This window comes from Rana temporaria, chromosome 1, assembly GCF_905171775.1.
Source record: "Rana temporaria chromosome 1, aRanTem1.1, whole genome shotgun sequence".
NCBI classification, from domain to species: Eukaryota; Metazoa; Chordata; class Amphibia; order Anura; family Ranidae; genus Rana; species Rana temporaria.
The window spans coordinates 248,009,473-248,032,736 of NC_053489.1; the positions used below are offsets into that span (position 1 = coordinate 248,009,473).

At 42.1% G+C, this 23,264-nt stretch overlaps 1 protein-coding gene across 5 annotated transcripts in view; it reads right to left on the reverse strand.

The window, feature by feature from the left end:
* LOC120940306 overlaps window positions 1-23,264 on the reverse strand; it is a 95,204-nt gene that overhangs the window by 51,062 nt on the left and 20,878 nt on the right. Inside the window, exons 4-7 of one of the 5 annotated variants that reach the window (XM_040353110.1) lie at window positions 14,171-14,260; window positions 9,816-9,875; window positions 5,671-5,730; window positions 1,489-1,614 (exon numbers count right to left, since the gene is read on the reverse strand). In XM_040353110.1, the coding sequence (XP_040209044.1) occupies window positions 1,489-1,614; window positions 5,671-5,730; window positions 9,816-9,875; window positions 14,171-14,260 (336 nt within the window). Of the gene's footprint in view, window positions 1-1,488; window positions 1,615-5,670; window positions 5,731-9,815; window positions 9,876-13,972; window positions 14,261-23,264 lie in introns of all 5 variants that reach the window. The other 4 variants (XM_040353088.1, XM_040353080.1, XM_040353103.1 and 1 more) reach the window with 4 other exon arrangements.

Sequence of the window (23,264 nt, forward strand, 5' to 3'; positions counted from 1 at the left end):
GAAGCAGGCCAGGAAACTCAGTGTGCATTTCCGACGGTCATATAATGCCAGTGCTCGGCTGGCAGACCTCCAAAAGGAATACAACCTGCCCAAGAACGCCTAATCTGTGACATGCCCACCAGGTGGAACTCTACGTTGGCCATGCTGCAGTGACTGCACATGCAGCAGAGGGTCATCAATGAGTATCTGTGCCAATATGGCAGCAGGACAGGGTCAGGGGAGCTTGGTTTTTTCCCCCCACGCCAGTGGGTCATGATCAGGGATGCATGCACTGTCCTGTCACCATTTGAGGATGCCACAAGGATGGTGAGAAGTGACAGTGCATGCATCAGTGAGACTGTCCCTCTTATTTACCTGTTAGAGCACACGCTGAATGGAATAATGGACAGGGCCCTTGAGGCAGAACAGATAGAGGAAGAGGAGGACTTCCTTACCTCTCAAGGCCCCCTTTATCCAGACAGTGTTCCTGCTTGCCCGCCTATCCCACAGGAAGAGGACGAGGAGGAGGAGAAGGATTGTGTCAGCATGGAGGTGGAGCCTAGCACTCAGCATCAGCAGCAGTCTTCAAGGGATCAATTGCAGTCCCAAGAAACCCATGGACTTGTACGTGGCTGAGACAAGGTGGCTGCAGATCCTGTCGTCCTCAGTGACCCAGAGGACTCCGCACCGAATGCCTCAGCAAACCTACGCTGTATGGCCTCCCTGATCCTGCAAAGCCTGTGGAAGAATCCTCGCATTTGTGCTATCAAGGAGAGGGATCATTACTGGCTGGCAACCCTCCTTGAAACATCTTCGGGAGGCCTTGCAGAAAGGTCTGTGCAACGTGTTCCCAGAGACTGGGAGGTTACAAAATCCTGGTCCTGGACAACGTGTTGCTGAGGCTTCGGTCAGTCACAGAAGGAGCAGTGGAGAAGGTGGCCGTCTGACCGATGCATTCAGACAATTTTTTAGTCCGCAGCCCCAAGGTATGACCGGTTCCAGCAACCATCGCCAGCGTCTGTTTTACATGGTGCGGGAATACCTAGTGGCAAGATCAGACTTGGACACCTTTTCCACCGAAAATCCTCTGGCTTACTGGGTCTTGAGGATGGATCACTGGCCAGAGCTTGCACAGTACGCAATTGAGCTACTGGCTTGTCCTGCATCCAGCGTTCTTTCAGAACACACATTCAGTGCTGCTGGAGGCTTTGTAACCGATCACAGGGTGCGCCTCTCCACCAACATGGTCGATTGACTGACCTTCATAAAAATGAATCAGGCTTGGATCACCATCTGGTGAGGCTGCAGACAGAATTGGCACTTAGTACTCCTAAATTAAGACAAGTACACAATATAGAGGATTATACTTTGTTCATATTTCATGTCTGAGGTTTACAACCACTTTAAGATTAACTTCATTACTTAAATGGTTAGTTCATTGTAGATACGGTATCTACACAGATTTGTATCACATTTCTGTTATACATTTTGTTAACTGATTTTACTCACTTTCCTGAATGTTTTCTTTAATTGTGATATTAGTTGGTTGACTTGGATAATAGGTTGTTATTAACTGTGTTTTCCCCACATGTACAGCAGAAGTCATCAGTTCAGTGCTAACTGTATCAATTCCTGCTTTAAAAACAAATAAAAAATATATAGATACACATAATAATTAGTATTTTTCATGTAACTAGCCTACTGGTCTTTTGAAGCTTTGACATCCCAATAAACCTAACGCATGGGACTCTCACATGGGGTCTATAGGCCCATTAGAGCAGGGAGGTCCCCTGCAGTTATTTGGACAAGTATTTTTAATAGCAGTGGCTGTTTTCTTCTTTTGCTGGTGGTGTGTGCAAGTAATATATGGACGTTAGATCTTCTGTTTTGGTTCAAATAAGTTAGACTAGGAAACTAATGTCAATGGAGATATCCACCAAGTATTTACAGAAACCAAAAAGAAAATATAATCAATATTCCGCTGAACTCATAATTTATAGCTAAGTTGGAAATACTATGTCTTACCTTAACCGGTTAACGCCCACCCACTGTATATATACGTCCTGTTTTTAAAGATGAATATCTCGGTAACGGCAGCAGCTGCTGCCACAACCGAGATATCCATCTCTTCAGTGGGAGGGCGTGTAAACGATAACGGCGGTCTCCGTGGCGGATTCGCCGCGAGATCGCCGTTATCGGTGGCGGGAGAGGGCCCCCCCCCCCTCCCGCCGCTCTCCCGCGCCCTCTGCCGCTTACCGTAGCCGTTGGTAGCGGCGGAGGAGATCGGGTGCTGCTGCCTGATCAGTGAGGACTCGAGTGAGGGCAAGATGGCCCCGAACCGTCCTCATAGCTTTGCTGGGCGGAAGTGACGTCAAAACGTCAGTCCCGCCCAGCATCTTAGGCCGTGTACACACGGGCAAACATGTACGATGAAACCGGTCCGCCGGACCGTTTTCACCGTACATGTCTGCCCGGGGATTTCTGTATGATGGCTGTACTAACCATCGTACAGAAATCCGCGCGTAAACAATACGCGGGGCGTGTCCGTGGCGTCGCCGCGACGATGACGCGGCGACGTGGGCGGGCCTGCCAGTTAAATGCTTCCACACATGCGTCGAAGTCATTCGACGCATGCGAGGGATGGCGGGCGCTCGGACATGTACGGTAGGTCTGTACAGACGACCGAACATGTCCGAGCGGGCAGGATTCCAGCGGACTGTTTTAAAACAAGTCCAGGAATATTTGTCCGCTGGGAAAAGGCCCGGCGGGCAAATGTTTGCTGGAATTCTGTCCGCTCGGTCCTGCACACGACCGAACATGTCTGCTGAAACTGGCCCGCGGACCAGTTTCAGCAGACATGTTTGGTCGTGTGTACGGGGCCTAAAAGAGACAATTTTTTTGTTGTCATTTTTTAAAATGACAAATTTTCCATTTTTTTTTCTTGCATTTAAGTCTAAAGCGCCCGCATATGAAAACGGTGTTTAAACCACACAAGTGAGGTATCGCCGCGATCGTTAGAGCGAGAGAAATAATTCTAGCCCTAGACCTACTCTGTAGCTCAAAAAATGCAACGTATAGAATTTTTGAAATGTCGCCTATCGAGATTTTTAAGGGTAAAAGTTTGACGCCATGCCACGAGCGGGCGCAATTTTTAAGCGTGACATGTTGGGTATCATTTTACTCGGCGTAACATTATCTTTCACAATATATAAAAAAATTGGGCCAAATTTATTGTTGTCTTATTTTTTAATTCAAAAAAGTGCATTTTTTCCAAAAAAAGTGCGCTTGTAAGACCGCTGCGCAAATACGGTGTGACAAAAAGTATTGCAATGACCGCCATTTTATTCTCTTGGGTATTAGAAAAAAATATATATAATGTTTGGGGGTTTTAAGTAATTTTCTAGCAAAAAAAAATGTTTTAGTCTTGTAAAGGCCGAATCTGAAAAACACCTTCTGTCCTTAAGTGGTTAAAGGGGTTGTAACGGTAAAAAAAAATGCCCTAAACAGCTTCCTTTACCTTAGTGCAGTCCTCCTTCACTTACCTCATCCTCATGCGAGGCTTTCTCCCTGGTGTGGAGAAAGCCTCTTGAGGGGGAGGGGCGAGCAGGAGTGTCAGGACACTCTCTACTTTGCAGATAGAAAAAGGAGCTGTGTGTTAGCGGGCATCCTGACACTCCTGCTCCCCTCCTCCCCCTCAAGAGGCTTTCTCCACATCAGGGAGAAAGCCTCGCATTACTGTGTGTAGTTACAGACAGAAGAACAGGAAGTGAGGATTTCTCAGAAGAAATAAGGACATTTAAAAGCAAAATCGAAGGATGAGGTAAGTGAAGGAGGACTGCACTAAGGTAAAGGAAGCTATTTAGGGGGAAAAAATACCTTTACAACCCCTTTAAAGTGTACGTTTCCCTAAAATTTTGTATTGTATATGTTTATTTTGTTAATGTGTTATGTAAGCTAAATGGTGCCTGTTTATTTTAGGCTTTCTAAATTTCTCCCAAATACCTGGTGATCCTGCCAGTTCCCCTTCTCTGTTTTTCATCCTGACCACATCAAGCACTCTCTGTGCTGGCGTTAATTTGTGGATCCTTGCTTCCACTTGTCAGGGCTAGGCACAGCCCTTATTTCTCAGAGCTCTGTGCTCAGCTGCGGGTTAATTGCCAGCACTCTTCATTCCACAGTGACTCACCTTGTCTTCATTTCCTGCTCGTCAGCTAGCCCTGCTGGCTATTTCAACTGCCTGGATCAGATCTCCTGTGCCTTTACCTGGTCAACATATCTGGATGCTCTCTGCTGTGTTTTCCTGTTAAAGACTTTTGTCTGGCTCTCTGGTTCCTGATCCTGTTTACTGCCTCTACTATGCTGATCTCTGGATTCCTGTTTTACTGGCTTGTTCTGACTACTCACTCTGGTTACCAAACCCTGGCAATGTTTTGACTACGTTTGCTCTGTTTGTACCATTTTATTAAAAACTTCTGTCTTCTGTCTTAGTCTGATTCATGGTTCCTGACACCACTCTGTAGAGAGAGCCTGTATCTCCTGTGGTTAGTTTGGCAGCATCCACCCATAGCTTTTTTCTCGATTGACAGCAAGTCCCAACAGGAGCCTCAAAATATTAGCTAGAATGCAGCACCTGTCCTATGGAAAACAGTGTAGACAGCAGGGAATGTACTTCCCCGCTGTGTGTAAGCAAAGCACATACCCACCTACTTTGTAAAGTGACATACCCCCAATAGTAGGAAGGATGACATTATATAAAGGCTTTGCATTCACGTGACTGCAATATAAAACAGCAAAAAAAGTAGTAACCACAATGCTGCTTTACAAAACTAAATGTGATTATAGTATAGGAAGGAACAATATTTACTATTTTAACCTAATACTTATTTACTGTGTGTTCACATATACTTTAAGGGAAAGTTGCTAAAGGCCTTTGGATTTAAATGTCTTGCAAACTTGCAAATTTTTATTTAATTCTTTGGATTTTTTAAAGCTGGCCACACACATATTAATTGCACCACTAATCATATCAAAATTACAGTTAAATCCTAAAATCTGGATGCTGAATTTATGCCAACTTCCTGTATGAGTGGGCTTCTTTTAAAGCCATAACATTTTTTAAAACATAACTGCACAAAATAAAAAATACATGCACAATTTGCCATGTTTTATTCCTTTACATACCCTGAAAATACAGAAAAATACCTGCATCAATGTTTTTTTCTATTTTTCCCTGACAAACACATTAATAGTACAGTGACCCTTTAAGGAGAAATGTTCAGGGACATGAATAATACTTAAAGGATGATATTCAACCAAACTATATTTAAAAAATAATCTGACAGCCAATTGTGTGATTTATGGATAACTTAAATTTTTATAAAACGTTTCATACGATAATAGTTTTTCAGGCTCAACATTTAAAAAAAAGTAGATCCCCCAAATGAAAGTAATAATCAAGTTATTTATGTTGCATGTTTAGAAGACTGTAATTCTCATAATGCTTGAATACATTTCTAAAATGTCACATTCAGGTTTGCAAATTTGGTCCAGGTACATCTTTATAGGCTCAGTTACACGTGTATAGAACACTGAAATTACACTAGAAAACATTAACTGTACTGATCAGCTAATCTTTTTCAATTAAAATGTGTGAAGTGTGTCAAAGTTACATGCAGAATTTTCATACTATACCTTTAGTGGTATGTAGTGGTTTTGTTGTTGAGGTTATTGAAGTGGATGAAAATGCAAAATCTGCAAAATAATGTTTTTAATGTAATTAGTCTGGTTAAGGATTTTGAGATTGTTTGGATGGTACATCTTATAAACTTCCACCCTGTCTTACACCTTTAACCACTTGCTTACTGGGCACATATACCCCCCTCCTGCCCAGGTGAAATTTCAGCTTCTGGCATTGTGTCGTTTTAACTGACAATTGCGCAGTCGTGCGACGTGGCTCCCAAACAAAATTGGCATCCTTTTTTCCCCATAAATAGAGCTTTCTTTTGGTGGTATTTGATCACCTCTGCGGTTTTTATTTTTTGCGCTATAAACAAAAAAGTGACAATTTTGAAAAAAAATAATAATAATTTTTTACTTGTTGCTATAATAAATAGCCCATTTCTTAAAAAAAAACATCTTTCTCAGTCTAGGCCAATACGTATTCTTCTACATATTTTTGGTAAAAAAAAAAATCGCAATAAGTGACTGGTTTGCGCAAAAGTTATAGCGCCTACAATATAGGGGACAGAATTATTATTATTTTTTTTTACTAGTAATGGCGGCGATCTGCGATTTTTATTGGGACTGCGACATTATGGCGGACACATCGGACACTTTTGACACATTTTTGGCACCATTCACATTTATACTGCGATCAGTGCTATAAATATGCACTAATTACTTTATAAATGTGACTGCAGGGAAGGGGTTAATACTAGGGGGCGAGGAAGGGGTTAAATGTGTACCCTGCATAGTGTTTCTAACTGTGGGGGAAGGGGACTGACTGGGGGAGGTGACCGATCTGTGTCCCTATGTACAAGGCACACAGCATCGGTCTCCTCTCTCCCTGACAGGACGTGGATCTGTGTGTTTACACACACAGATCCACGTCCTTGTCTGTGTAACCGCCGAGAGCGGGTGCCTGGCGGACATCGGGGCCGCTAGGCACGTGCATCGGCATCTCAGTGATGCGGCGGACACGCGCGCCGCCGCCAGCGGCGCTCGCGCGCCCCCCAGTGCCTGGAGGCCGTAAATAGACGGCCTCCCGGTAATTGGGATCCACACTACGGCCGTAGAAAGTCGTACGGCCGGCAGCAAGTTAACGCCCACCCACTGTATATATACGTCCTGTTTTTAAAGATGAATATCTCGGTAACGGCAGCAGCTGCGGGCGTGTAAACGATAACGGCGGTCTCCGTGGTGGATTCGCCGCGAGATCGCCGTTATCGGTGGCGGGAGAGGGGCCCCCCTCCCGCCGCTCTCCCGCGCCCTCTGCCGCTTACCGTAGCCGTCGGTAGCGGCGGAGGAGATCGGGTGCTGCTGCCTGATCAGTGAGGACTCGAGTGAGGCCCCGAACCGTCCTCATAGCTTTGCTGGGCGGAAGTGACGTCAAAACGTCAGTCCCGCCCAGCGTCTTAAAGAGACAATTTTTTTGTTGTCACTTTTTTAAATGACAAATTTTCAATTTTATTTTCTTGCATTTAAGTCTAAAGCGCCCGCATATGAAAACGGTGTTCAAACCACACAAGTGAGGTATCGTCGCGATCGTTAGAGCGAGAGAAATAATTCTAGCCCTAGACCCACTCTGTAGCTCAAAAAATGCAACGTATAGAATTTTTGAAACGTCGCCTATCGAGATTTTTAAGGGTAAAAGTTTGACGCCATGCCACGAGCGGGCGCAATTTTTAAGCGTGACATGTTGGGTATCATTTTACTCGGCGTAACATTATCTTTCACAATATATAAAAAAATTGGGCCAAATTTATTGTTGTCTTATTTTTTAATTCAAAAAAGTGAATTTTTTCCAAAAAAAGTGCGCTTGTAAGACCGCTGCGCAAATACGGTGTGACAAAAAGTATTGCAATGACCGCCATTTTATTCTCTTGGGTGTTAGAAAAAAATATATATAATTTTGGGGGTTTTAAGTAATTTTCTAGCAAAAAAAAATGTTTTAGTCTTGTAAACGCCGAATCTGAAAAACACCTTCTGTCCTTAAGTGGTTAAAGGGGTTGTAACGGTAAAAAAAATGCCCTAAACAGCTTCCTTTACCTTAGTGCAGTCCTCCTTCACTTACCTCATCCTCATGCGAGGCTTTCTCCCTGGTGTGGAGAAAGCCTCTTGAGGGGGGAGGGGCGAGCAGGAGTGTCAGGACACTCTCTACTTTGCAGATAGAAAAAGGAGCTGTGTGTTAGCGGGCATCCTGACACTCCTGCTCCCCTCTTCCCCCTTAAGAGGCTTTCTCCACACCAGGGAGAAAGCCTCGCATTACTGTGTGTAGTTACAGACAGAAGAACAGGAAGTGAGGATTTCTCAGAAGAAATAAGGACATTTAAAAGCAAAATCGAAGGATGAGGTAAGTGAAGGAGGACTGCACTAAGGTAAAGGAAGCTATTTAGGGAAAAAAATACCTTTACAACCCCTTTAAAGTGTACGTTTCCCTAAAATTTTGTATTGTATATGTGTATTTTGTTAATGTGTTATGTAAGCTAAATGGTGCCTGTTTATTTTAGGCTTTCTAAATTTCTCCCAAATACCTGGTGATCCTGCCAGTTCCCCTTCTCTGTTTTTCATCCTGACCACATCAAGCACTCTCTGTGCTGGCGTTAATTTGTGGATCCTTGCTTCCACTTGTCAGGGCTAGGCACAGCCCTTATTTCTCAGAGCTCTGTGCTCAGCTGCGGGTTAATTGCCAGTACTCTTCATTCCACAGTGACTCACCTTGTCTTCATTTCCTGCTCGTCAGCTAGCCCTGCTGGCTATTTCAACTGCCTGGATCAGATCTCCTGTGCCTTTACCTGGTCAACATATCTGGATGCTCTCTGCTGTGTTTTCCTGTTAAAGACTTGTGTCTGGCTCTCTGGTTCCTGATCCTGTTTACTGCCTCTACTATGCTGATCTCTGGATTCCTGTTTAACTGGCTTGTTCTGACTACTCACTCTGGTTACCAAACCCTGGCAATGTTTTGACTACGTTTGCTCTGTTTGTACCATTTTATTAAAAACTTCTGTCTTCTGTCTTAGTCTGATTCATGGTTCCTGACACCACTCTGTAGAGAGAGCCTGTATCTCCTGTGGTTAGTTTGGCAGCATCCACCCATAGCTTTTTTCTCGATTGACAGCAAGTCCCAACAGGAGCCTCAAAATATTAGCTAGAATGCAGCACCTGTCCTGTGAAAAACAGTGTAGACAGCAGGGAATGTACTTCCCCGCTGTGTGTAAGCAAAGCACATACCCACCTACTTTGTAAAGTGACATACCCCCAATAGTAGGAAGGATGACATTATATAAAGGCTTTGCATTCACGTGACTGCAATATAAAACAGCAAAAAAAGTAGTAACCACAATGCTGCTTTACAAAACTAAATGTGATTATAGTATAGGAAGGAACACTTCTACTTATTTACTGTGTGTTCACATATACATTAAGGGAAAGTTGCTAAAGGCCTTTGGATTTAAATGTCTTGCAAACTTGCAAATTTTTATTTAATTCTTTGGATTTTTTAAAGCTGGCCACACACATATTAATTGCACCACTAATTATATCAAAATTACAGTTAAATCCTAAAATCTGGATGCTGAATTTATGCCAACTTCCTGTATGAGTGGGCTTCTTTTAAAGCCATAAAAAAATGTAAAACATAACTGCACAAAATAAAAAATACATGCACAATTTGCCATGTTTTATTCCTTTACATACCCTGAAAATACAGAAAAATACCTGCATCAATGTTTTTTTCTATTTTTCCCTGACAAACACATTAATAGTACAGTGACCGTTTAAGGAGAAATGTCCAGGGACATGAATAATACTTAAAGGATGATATTCAACAAAACTATATTTAAAAAATAATCTGACAGCCAATTGTGTGATTTATGGATAACTTAAATTTTTATAAAACCTTTCATACGATAATAGTTTTTCAGGCTCAACATTTAAAAAAAAGTAGATCCCCCCAAATAAAAGCAAATTTGGTCCAGGTACATCTTTATAGGCTCAGTTACACCTGTATAGAACACTGAAATAACACTAGAAAACATTAACTGTACTGATTAGCTAATCTTTTTCAATTAAAATGTGTGAGGTGTGTCAAAGTTACATGCAGAATTTCCATACTATACCTTTAGTGGCATGTAGTGGTTTTGTTGTTGATGTTATTGAAGTGGATGAAAATGCAAAATCTGCAAAATAATGTTTTTAATGTAATTAGCCTGGTTAAGAATTTTGAGATTGTTTAGATGGTACATCTTATAAACTTCCACCCTGTCTTACACCTTTAACCACTTGCTTACTGGGCACATATACCCCCCTCCTGCCCAGGTGAAATTTCAGCTTCCGGCATTGTGTCGTTTTAACTGACAATTGCGCAGTCGTGCGACGTGGATCCCAAACAAAATTGGCGTCCTTTTTTCCCCATAAATAGAGCTTTCTTTTGGTGGTATTTGATCACCTCTGCGTTTTTTATTTTTTGCGCTATAAACAAAAAAAGTGACAATTTTGAAAAAAAAAATAATAATTTTTTACTTGTTGCTATAATAAATAGCCCATTTTTTTAAAAAAACATCTTTCTCAGTCTAGGCCAATACGTATTCTTCTACATATTTTTGGTAAAAAAAAAAAAACGCAATAAGTGACTGGTTTGCGCAAAAGTTATAGCGCCTACATTATAGGGGACAGAATTATTATTATTTTTTTTACTAGTAATGGTGGCGATCTGCGATTTTTATTGGGACTGCGACATTATGGCGGACACATCGGACACTTTTGACACATATTTGGCACCATTCACATTTATACTGCGATCAGTGCTATAAATATGCACTAATTACTGTATAAATGTGACTGGCAGGGAAGGGGTTAATACTAGGGGGTGAGGAAGGGGTTAAATGTGTACCCTGCATAGTGTTTCTAACTGTGGGGGAAGGGGACTGACTGGGGGAGGTGACCGATCTGTGTCCCTATGTACAAGGGACACAGCATCGGTCTCCTCTCTCCCTAATAGGACGTGGATCTGTGTGTTTACACACACAGATCCACGTCCTTGTCTGTGTAACCGCCGAGAGCGGGTGCCTGGCGGACATCGGGGCCGCCAGGCACGTGCATCGGCATCTCAGTGATGCGGCGGACACATGCGCCGCCGCCAGCGGCGCTTGCGCGCCCCCCAGTGCCTGGAGGCCGTATATAGACGGCCTCCCGGTAATTGGGATCCACACTGCGGCCGTAGAAAGTCGTACGGCCGGCAGCAAGTGGTTAAACACAATAGTGCTAAAATACTACCAGTACTTGGTAGTTGGAAGTAGTGTATACTATTTACACATATGATCCCCACATCCTTGCCCTCTTAGCTACATAAATTATATCAGAAGACTTTATACACTTACCTTGGCCTCAGAAGTCACTACTCAATCAGTAATTTAACATGATTATGTGACTAAACGCCTAGGCCTATGATCTTTTGAGTGCACTTATTGTATGAGTCCAAAGCAAGGGTTTATCAAGACAATGTAAGCAGGGTACTACTATTTTTGTATTTTATGAAAGGAGGGAACATGGGGGAGAAATATCTTATTTGGACATGTCCTCTGTAAAATAATTTATAAAGGTATATTGAGTGTCATATTCGCAAAATTAAAAATTTTCATTATTATACTGACCATTATAAAAGCCAATAGTTCCTAGGCTAATGGAGTTATTTTAAAACTGCCTGTTGCATCCTTCAAAAAGGATACAAAAATTTACTATATATAATTTCTCTTATCGTTTAGGTTTGCATGTGAACAGCAGACTCATTGCTACTATTATCCTAGGGGGACTGCAACCTACTAGAAGAAAAATCAACATAAGTAGACACTTTTCTCAAGAAATGTCTCACTGGGCAGCTTATTAGACATGTATGGTTCGTTTTGTCCTGAATCGAAATTCGGACAAAGTTTTCGTTTTTCGGAGATTCCGATGTATCTGAATTTCTAAATGACACCAGTAACAAATTTCAACTAATCCAAAATAACGTTTAACGAAACAATGACATTTATTTGTTTCATTCCCATGTTTGAAGCATCTGAATGAAACAAATGACCCAAAATGATTCGAAAATAGCTGTTTTTTAAGGAGCGGCCGGCTGCCACATCCTTAACAATCAGTAACCATGATTGCCCAAGTAAGATGCCCGACTGGCCAGACTCCTTTAAACCGAGTCCGGTACCAGTCTCTAAAGTCAGGGACCTGGGGGTTATCCTTGATTCTAAGTTGGCATTGCGTAGCCAGGTGAATCAAGTGGTAAGTGTATGCCACTTCCACTTGAGACTCCTGAGATCTACGTTTCGCTTTATCGAGGACTCTGACAAAATCTCTATGGTCAATGCAATGGTTGGTAGTCGAAATTAGTAACATATTGAATCAAAACAAAACAAATGTTTTCATTTTGCATATGTCTACATGTTTATTGTGGCCTAATGTTGGCCAAAGACATCACCTGATCCTGACAGTATTATTAGAACTTACCATAAAATTTCTATGATTTCCAGATTTAATACTAGAGAACCAGTTCTATGCGTTTCCCAAAGTGTCAGTAATCAGTAATTTCTAACACATGTTTATTATTTCTGGATACCCTACCAGGGAGTCAGCAGTATGTGTCTCCCAATGATCATACCTTTCCTTGTATCATACTATTTGTACATTTTAATTTAGGTAGGGCTCATAGTGGTATAATATAAGAATTTACACATAATTAATAAGACATTTCAGGCTTATGTATAATTAAATACATATGCTCTATTTCCCCTCATCCCATGACCATCAACTAATGCCCCCCCCCCCCACACACACACGATCCGAAATTCCGGCACCAAAAGTCTGATGTGAGCTTTTCATCGGAAACTCTGTCCGTGTGTATGCTCCATCGGACTTTTGTTGTCGGAATTTACGCCAGCAAAAGTTTGAGAGCAGGTTCTCAATTTTTCAGACGAAAAAAAATCCTAACGGAAAATCCGTTTGTCTGTATGCAATTCCGATGGTGAAAAAACACGCATGCTTGGAAACAATTCGACGCATGCTCAGAAGCATTGAACTTATTTTTCTTGCCTCATCGTAGTGTTGTACGTCACCGCGTTCTTAACGATCAAAAGTTCAGAGAACTTTTGTGTGACCGTGTGTATGCAAGCCAAGCTTGAGCGGAATTCCATCGGAAAAACCATCCAACTTTTTTCCGCTTGTGTGTACAGGGCATAAATCTTCTAATCTTCATAAACTAATGCCTCAACTTATGCCAATCCTAGCACTGACACATTTTCAGGAATAAATACACAAATACCACTAAATGGCTTCTCATGAGTATATATATATATATATTTTTTTTTTCATTATGTAAACCTGTCAAGACTGAAGTAAGGGGACATTAAAAAGCTAATTATTAAGATGCTATTTATACTATGCTTGGAAATGAAAAATAAATAAATCTGAAAATACAAATTTTATTTTGACCTGATGCTATTTTTCCAACCCACTGGACTTGAGTTGAGTTGAGCTGAGTTGACTTTGGATTGTTTTACTAAAGTCAAATAGACTTTTTCGCTTTACAAAGTAACTTTTCCCAGAGTTTAGTGAATTAGGAAAACCCCTACTAACTCGTCCAACCATGTTCACTCAAAAATGCATTTTTATTTTACCTTCACCACAAATTACAAAGCTCCTGGGAAAATGTGCTTGAGTTCAACTTCCCTTGCCAAGTGAACAGCTTGTTTGCCTTTAGTAAAGTTTGAGTAACTAGGATCAAGCAAACAGACCAAGAAAGTGTGGGAAAAGTCTGAAACCCCTATATACATAGTTGTTCCAGCCAGGTAAGTAGCCCAAAGCACTGAGTAAAGCAAGTCAGCATGACAATCTATTATCATTTACAGTATCATTTACAGTAGCTCATGGCAGGTTTCCATTATGATATAAAGAGCAAAAGCATGTGTAGAACGAGGAAAAAAGGGACTTTCTCTGTGCCCCCCAAGGAATGATTCCACAACATTAACAATATTTCTGAGTATTATAATAAATATAAAACAAATATTTTAACAAGATGGAATTAATAACACATACACATATTGTTTTTAATTACAGCTTGTTATAATAAAAAATTATACTTTTATAAAACTCAGAAATATTGTGGAGTCATTCCTTGGGGGGTATTGAAAGTGCCTTTTTTCCCTCATCCTACACATACTTTTGCATAGATTTTGGATTTGGTGCCCCATTACTAAATGTAATGTATTTATGCTAAATAAACTCTTACCATATATATCGACCAAAATGGATTGGCTTTCTAATGAATCAATATATCTATTCATTATCTCTATAGTATACATGCAAAAGTATTTGCCAGCAATCTTAAAATCAGGCTTATTTATGACATAAATTGCATTATTATGTGCCAGTTTGTGAGATCCTCCAGGTTCCACTTTGTAGAACAATGTCTTCGTTATTGTGATACCATTGGGTAGTGAGCATGTCATCTTGAATGAGTCTTCTCTATTGTATGGAAGTGAAGGAGTCAGAAAAATACTTGGAGCTGATGGTATTTCTACAGGAAAAAGTATACAAATATGAGTGCATCATGGGAAAACACTAGTGTCTAGATACAGGATGAAAACTTTGTTAAACATATTGTATGCCTATATACTGTATATGACAATGCATGTGAAAGCTATATAGATTACCAGTGATTGTCAATTCATGGGAAACCTGGGCAGGATCCGGAGTGTATATATTAAAATTAGATATGGTGGTGCAGAAAATACATGTCTTTTGGGATTAAAGGCTAAACACTGGAAAATATTGGAAAATGTAACCATACACTAGTTAATTATCTCACAGATTTTTTTTTTATATATATTAAACTTGCAGATAGTAGCATATAATGGGGAAACATCTGTATGTATTTTCTATCATGTGTTTTGGGTGTTTTTTTTAACTTGTTTTGTAATGTTGTAGCATATTCCTATCCTCCTGTGCTCAAAAACTGACAATAAAACGTTGAGCATATTTGTGGTGCTTTTGCGGCGCTATAGCCCTGTTTTTTCGGCTCTTATGGGGCATTAGCGGTGCGCTTTTTTTTAGGTCAAGTGACCTTAAAAAAAAAGAGCCGTTTTGCGGAACTTTTGAAGAACCTTGGAAACGCTTCCCATTCATTTGTGTAAGCTTCCATTAAAATTAATGGGAAGCGGTTTTCAGACGCTATTTTTAGCGCAAAAACATCTGAAAAGCGACTCAGTATGAAAGGTCTTATGGTAACATAGCATTGCCCAGAATACAAAATGTTGTGTGTTATTCTTTCATTGTTATTTTTCGAATTATTATTTTTATTTTTAATTCTTGTTATAGTGGTGCTAGAGCCTAAACATTTTTTACCTTAATTTATTTCTTGTATCAAGGTAAAAAATATTTAGGTAGCAGTAAGCCTCCTAACCCCCCTTTATCACTTACCAGAGCCCTCATTTGATCCATCGCTGTGTCCACCTGTAGCAGCTCTCTCCTTTTACTTTCTGGTCTCCCAGACTTGGCTGAGGCAGTGGGAGCCAATGATAGACTATTCCTCTGATGAGGGGGCAGGGGCCAAGCTGTGCTATCGGTGTCTAGGGACACAGACAGCGAGGCTCGGGAGGGAGCCCGCAGGAATGCCACCATAGGAAGAGGAGGAGCCATGAGCACCAGCAGGGGACCTGAGAAGAGGAGGTTCTGGGCTGATCTGTGAAATTCCATTGTCAGAACATTTGGGGTTAAAAGAATAAATATAAGATCGCACATTTTATATGTTTCATAGTGTTCCATATTCATATTATGTTTAGCAGAAAAGATGCCATTTTGTGTTTAAGTTGAACCACAGTTCAAAGCCTGTGAGTGAGGTTTTGTTACCAGAAGGACTTATGTCTCACAGGGGGGTGTAGAAACTTTGTATGTACCATCTCCCAGATCATATCTCTTGGGGGTTTGACACTGATAAGATAAGCAAGATGAAAAGCCTGGCACAGCATGACACAAAACATCGTATTGTCTTTATATACTGAGGCCATGGGGCTTATTCACAATGTCGGTGGGTTAATATATTATACATCTCAAATAGTATTGTGTATTTGTAATGCCTTAACAATATATGTGTATTAGTAATTCATATATAAACCTGTTTAATGCATAGACATTACTAGGGTCCCAAAAATACAAGATCCTAAAATATCTGAATAGTATTAGGCTGCTTTGATCACATTCAGGCATTAGTTTAAAGGAACTTCCCAAGGCATGTGTGCTGATCATAAAACCTTATCTCAATCATAAATTTAGGGGTTGCCGAAATGTCTAGGTTTGTTGTCATTTGGTTTGACATATAAAACAATTTATGGTGTTATACCAGGCCAGAAGTCACACGGGGGTCGTAAGTCATGATTAACTCTGATTGACCCTAAAATTAGGAATTATTCCTTAGACACCACTGCCCCCTACAGGTTAATATCGGCATGGTTCAAGATAGCCATAACCTTAGTTGCTATGGTCACTCACCAAAACATATTGTCATGTGACATCGCCAGTCATGTGATAGTGAAATACACACCCACTTCTTTGGAGAGATAAAAGTGATTACACAAGACAGGAGGGGGATCTGAAAAATCTCGGTGGGAGAGAGATGGCAAGGCTGAGGGGAGCTGATCTCTGAAGGAAGCCAAAAGGCAGAGAGTGACCGCAAACATGTAAGGGGTTCACAGAAATCCTTCATTAGGGCTTTTCCTTCTCAAACAGGACTCTTAATTACTGGTGATGTATAATTTTGATTATTTACCTTTTGGTAATTCGTAGGTTTTTCACATACACTCCACTAAGACCATTTAAATATACTTGGCAAAGATAATTTGGGAGTTGATTATGTCTAACTGCAGTATGAGATAATTGTATTCCAAATATTAGGAGACATCCGCGCGTTACGTTTGTCTTTAAAAAGCCAAGTGCCAACAATAGTGGTTTTAGAGTGAGGGCCTATGTGAGGATATATCCTCGCCAAATTTAACAAAAGCTTGTGTACAACATAACATTTGTTATGTACACATATACAGTATAATAAGTAGTAGCAAGAGATCTGTTTGATATTGAGAAGAAATAACGCAAGGTCAAATTACAAGCCAAAAGGTTTTAAATACGCCAGGATGATTTAAATAAGAGCTATGAATATACCTTGTCATATAATGTAAATATCATCTGAACATTCAAGCGTCATTCATCTCTGATTGTAGAAGCATATCAATTATTTGTTTTAACACGAATTGTACCTGATTTTAATTCTGCACTATATCTTTAGTTAATAAATATATATATTTTAAATATTCATTTGTATTGCTTGTCCTCAAAATAGCACTGATAAAAGAATTTTGATATCTTGTATGGTAGGAAAAGTTTATATCCCCCAAAGCACAGATTTACATATTTTCATAAATACAATAATATTTTATAGTTCAGAATAAACATTCTGACGGTATATGTAGGCTCTATGCTGAGATACGTCAATGGTTCTGACACCATAGAATATAGAGTGAGAGAAAAACTGTCTGCTGCCTGTAAGCAGGTGCTTCCAAGAGGGTTCTGAAGGGTTAATAGTTTTCTTTTGCTGTGTTCTTGCCCTCCAGGTAATTAGGTAAATCATGTTGCAAATTGTTACAATGTAAAAAAGGTGCACTGTGTCCTTAGGTTGACCTGCTGAGTTGGCTTGATCTGAGAAGGAAGTTAACGCTGCTGGCCAGGTTTTCCCAGGTTATCACCCCTTGCAGATCAGCCAGGAAATGGGTGACATGTCAGAGGTGATAGTTACTCTGGTAATGAAGGGGTGTTATGCTTGACCCTTCGCTAGCAACCAGGTCCCCACATACTGGTACTGGGTCTCCTGCAGAGAGTGCCTAGGAACCAAGCCTGGAGTCACAAGAGAAAGATGTAGAGGGCCCCCCCAGAAGGGAGAACAAGCATAAAGTTATGGAGAAGTGAGTTTGCTGTGTAGCAACATTCCGAACATTGTCACTGGGAGTCAGATGATGGGACTGCTGAGTTAGTGGAGACCGGTACATGCTCTGCAGTACCGTCTCAGAAATGCTGCACACCTAGGTAGTGGTGTTCTAACAGTAGTGTATCTGAAGTGATTAGTGTCAACGGTGTAAAAAGCTTAGCCACGGATTACAAAGTAATCAAAGTAACTGCAAGTTGCTGCTCGCTTTTGGAGACCTGCCTTAGTGTTACTTTCACATGACCACAGCTCTTGCAGTTCCACAGTGTCTCCACTAGGGTGCCCCTAGCCCCACCCACATGCTGCTCTGTGGTGCTGAACTGGTTAAGAGATGTTTCAGCAAGTGGAGGGAGCTGCTGAGCAGGAAGAGTTTAATAGACTGAATCAGGGAGCAATGCACTGTGAGAACTGTAGTCCAGTGGAGAGATTCTACTGTCAAGACCCGTGTCTGAATGTTCTCTGCTGTGTCAAGAGGTGTGTCTTCTTGCTGAGCCACCTGTGATGATGGACAGTGCCCTGCCCGATTCCTTAGAGAGTCTTAGCTTATGTCTTGTTTAGCCATGCCCCATAGGGGTTTCTGAATATTGTGGTTCACCCGTCACCCTGCACAACCCAGCATCCATCTCTCAGACACTCAGAGACATAGAACAGTCCATAAGCTTTGTTTGTTTTTTGTTTTTATTGAGGGGATTGAACTTGGATGGGAAAAGGAAGTTATGGGATGCCCAGAAATATTTAGTATAACTTCCTTGGGACTTTTATATACACTCTTGTAAATACACTCCAGTCGTCTCTCCAGCACAACTCTTACTTCAGATCTCTTTCCCTTACTCCTCCAGAACTTCACTTTCTGCGGACTGTTACTCCTCCAGCACTTCACTTGCTGCAAATTCCCAGGCCAGCTAGCACCACATGGTTGAGCCTGACACTAACTAAGCCAGGCCTCAGTGAATTGCCTTGTGTGGTCAAAGGCCCCTTGTCCTCTATCCAGCTACTGATTCCAGATAGCTCTCTTCAGGCCCTGCAAGCCAGCCTGGCTGCAATGACCTCTTTCCACTGCCCTTCCCACAGTCCACGCTTCTGGTTCTGCACACATCTCAAATTGCAATCTCACAGTTTTCTCAGGTGTGCCTCCCCAGTTCTCCTGACTGTGCTTCACTCACCAGCCCTCCTGGCTGCAACCAGTTGTCCTCCCTGGAATTTCTTAGCGGTGTTCTCCCCCACTGCCCTCTTTTTGCTCTCTCATGTGCCTCTTCTCCAGGATCTCTTCTTTCCTCCTGGATGCACCTGACCCCCGGCCCAAGGTCACCCCCCCCCCCCTCCCAGACTGTGGGCCCTGACAGCCTCCACACTTTCTCACTCCAGCTCTTCCACCTGACAACACCTCCCCAGCTGGGCTGACCCTGGGTACTTAAGGTGGCCTGGCCGATTCCAATCCAAGTTGGGGATTGGTCAATGCTCCTCAAAATACCCCAAGCAGCTCCACCTTCCCTCCTCTCTTTCTAGCACCTTCTAGAAGAAAAAGGGAGGTGACAGTGATGCTACCTGTGAGTCACCCAGCCCTGCCCTGAGCCATTCCCAGCACAGAATGAAAACAAAAAGGCCTAGTCTACCTAAATTTCACTACCCTATAGAAAAATCCTCACTCTAGCACCTACCTAACTAGAGGGTGCTACACTTGTTTCTCCTGAACCCTTTGTTCCTCCCATGCCTTTCCTATTTAAGCTATGCGCTTCATGTTTGCCAGATTATTGTGTTCTCTCTAAACAATATCTCACTCTTGTAACTGCTGCTGCCATCCGTATGTTCACAACTACTCGTTACTGACCTTCAGCTTTTACTTTGACTATGCTTGATCCCAACCTGCAACCACTCGTTACCAGCCCTTGGCTTATTTACTGACTACACTTCTGCTTGTTCCTTACCTGCTATATCGGCTACTGGACCCCAGCTTGCTCACCTCTTGGTGGGGTGATCCTAAGGACCACAATCTGTTACTAACAAGCAACAAAACTCATCTCCAAAATCAGGAGCTCTGGTGAACACTGGTTAGTGGTTAGACTCCGCACCTCAGATGAGCCTGTGTCATTTGCCAGGGTGACCTGCTTATGTACTTCTCTATTTGGTCAGTGGGAGCCTCTCCACTGCTACAGCTACTGGTCTCCGAGCCGGATCGCTTACTGTGACATCTACTGTGGAAATCAATAATTTCCCTTTATGATTAATAAAATATTCTGAATCTGAAGAGATTTTGAACTGCATTCTCAGTCTGCTGGTGCTTAGATTGTTGTCTTGTGAGCTGGAAAATATATGTACAGGGTGAGGCTGAAAATGCAAATGTCAAACAGCCCAGTATATATTTCTTGCATGTTGTAAAGATATAATTTAGCCTACTGCTGCCTGTGTAACATATGTATGAAGGTGGGCTTTATTGCCCACACACCACATGTATGCATCACTGGGCAGCCAATGTTTCTGTGCTGAGAGTTCTCTCCTGAGAGTGCGTGTTCCCAGCAAAGGCCTCCAGTAAAGTTTAGTAGCCAGCGGGACTGGCTCCTGATCATGTTACCACAGTGACAGCCAATCACAGCATCACATGTCATAGTTACCTAGTTGGTAAGGTTGAATAAAGACACTAGTACATTCAGGTCAACCTATGTCCACCGATCCCAGGACTACAGACCTTTATTAAAGTCACACTAAACAGAGTAGTGTTAATTGCCAGAATTCATTCACATAAATCCTTTGTATCATGCCACTATATTAAAAAAAAAATCCTCCAAGTGCCTTATTCCTGCAGTACTAGTGTGTGGTCACATGATCTTTCCCTGTTCTTTGACATCTGCAGGGAGATATCTTTGGGAGGGGCTTCTATTACTCTGCTTATGTATACTCTCTACAGTATAAGTCTGTGTCTGATCAGCCCTGTGCTGTGCCAGTCACATGACTAAAAAAATACATTTCAGAAGAGAAATTCAATTTAGATTATAAATATCAAATACTGTTACAGCTCCCTATTAATCTTTATTAAAGCGGAGTTCCACCCAAAAGTGGAACTTCCGCTTAATCCACTCCTCGCCCCCTTACATGCCACATTTGGCATGTAATTTTTTTTGGGGGGAGTGGGGGCTTCAGGAGGAGTGGGACATCCTGTTCCAATTCCTCCTTTCGCCAAGGGGCCACTAAGGCGATACATCATATCGCCTTTTGGTGGCCCCTCCCTGTAGGCGATCGCCTGGGACACGTGACAGGTCCCAGGCAATCGCCTTTCCAATCAGACAGTGCAGTGCCGCTCGCACATGCGCAGTGAGTGCACAGTAGCAATGAGGACGCCGGCCACAGTGGGGGGGAGAGGAGCGGAGCTCCGGCCGGCGTGTCGCTGGAACGTGGAGCAGGTGAGTGCATGTTTATTAAAAGCCAGCAGCTACACTTTTTGTAGCTGCTGACTTTTAATAAACATGAAAAATGCCTGGAACTCCCCTTTAAGCATCAGATGTGTATTTTTTGTGCATTAATATGGAGGAGGGAGAGTAAAAGATGATTGCTAGCTTCACATGGCATCTGTATCCAAGGTTATTTTTTTTACTTTACAGGCATTAGATATATTGAATACCGAATTATATTAAACCTAAGAATTTTGTGATTTTTGTGAGTAATAAATCAGCATACTATATCCCGCCCCTATAGCAGAGCTGTGTCTTGGCCTAGGACGACAAGGCCCAGGCCTAGGGTGGCACTTTGCAGGGGACAGCAAAAAAGCTGCACCCCTGCATGAAAAAAGGCCCCCCAACTTCTCCCGAGTCCAGACAGCCATACAAATACAGTCCCCCATAAGTGACTGGCAGGGGCAGTCTCTGCTTGGCTGGACTCGGCTGTTCTCGGCCAGGTGGTTCTCTCAGCTCACTTCAGCTCGGCTGTGCTCGGGCGGGGGGCAGTCTCCGATCAGCTTGGCTCTAGCAGAGGGGCGGCCTCAGCTCACCTCGGTGGCTTTGCTTGGGCGGGGGGGGCGTTCCGTCTTGACTCACCTCGGCTTGGCTGGGCTCGGGTGGAGGGGACAGTCACAGTGATGTAAGTAATTATAACTGGCAAATGTAACAGAAGCTGCTGATCATGTCCACAGCCTCTGATCATGTCCACAGCCTCTGATCATGTCCACAGCCTCTGACCATGTCCTCAGCCTTTGATCATGCCTGTAGCCTCTGATCATGTCCGCAGCCTCTGATCATGTCCCCATCCTCTGATCATGTCAGCAGTCTCTGATCATGTCCGCAGCCTCTAACCATGTCCTGTATCATGTCTGTAGTCTCTGATCATGTCTGCAGTCTCTGACCATATCTTTTACCATGTCCGCAGTCTCTGACCATCTCCTGTATCATGTCTGCAGTCTCTCACCATCTCTTGTATCATGTCTGCAGTCTCTGACCATCTTTTATTTCATGTCCCCAGTCTCTAAGCATCTCTTGTATCATGTTTGCAGTCTCTGACCATCTCTTGTTTTATGTCATCAGTCACTAACCATCTCTTGTATCATATTTATTTACAGTCTCTGATCAACTCCTGTATCATGTCTGCAGCCTCTGGCCACTTCTTGAGATGGAGCTCTAATAGGAATAAGTGGAGCCTAAAGATAAAGGGGTAGAGTTTACAGATGAAGGGGATGATCTTAACAGGAAGGGATGTGGCAAATCCAGATGGGGGTGCCTGATTTTAGTCTTGCCAAGGCAGCACAAAACCAAAATACACCACTGCCCTATAGTGTTTAGCAATATGAAGATATGGAAAGAGGTGGAAGGGGAGTGTCATTTACCACCCTGTATACCCCCATGTGTGACTCTATACCCACGTGGGCTGCACAGATAAGAAAACATGAGGAAATGAAGGGCTTAGAAGGGAATTGAAATTCAATATGCTCTGTAGAGGATACCAGCTGGTCTACACAATCTCAACCTGCAGTGGGGACACAGAGAAAATGGGAGGGACAGCTGAAGGCAGGATCAACCAGGTGTATTTATCACTACACAAAACAAATGCTCTGTTATATAGCATGTAATGAGAGTTTTTCATAGTCTTTGTTTAATGACACCTTAAAAGGACACCAAGGCTGGGCAGGAAGAAATTAAGTTAATGTAAGTATAAATCCAAACAATAATGAGGAGCCTATTGTGATAAGAGCCCTAAGCAGTGATATACTGCATATGTGTATGGTCAGCCTTGATCAGTATGTGTCAGCCTATATCCATCAATGAACTTCAATAAACAGATAAAAAGCTGTGTTGAATGTTTACTTTAAGAAATACTGTACCCTCTACAATAAATTCAAATAAATATTATGAATCAGCTCGAGGATTTGTGACTTTTATATTTAGAGAAAATGCTGGTATTTACCCTACTTAAATGTGCCATTTTTGTTTATTGATAGCCTAGTATTATATCGAACACTACAATAGGCCCTAGCTCTGTTCCTGCACATCAAAAGTTATGAGTTCTGAGTCCTACCACCAGTCCCAGGACAAGGTAATCTGATGTAAGGGACTAGTGGTAGGACTCACCA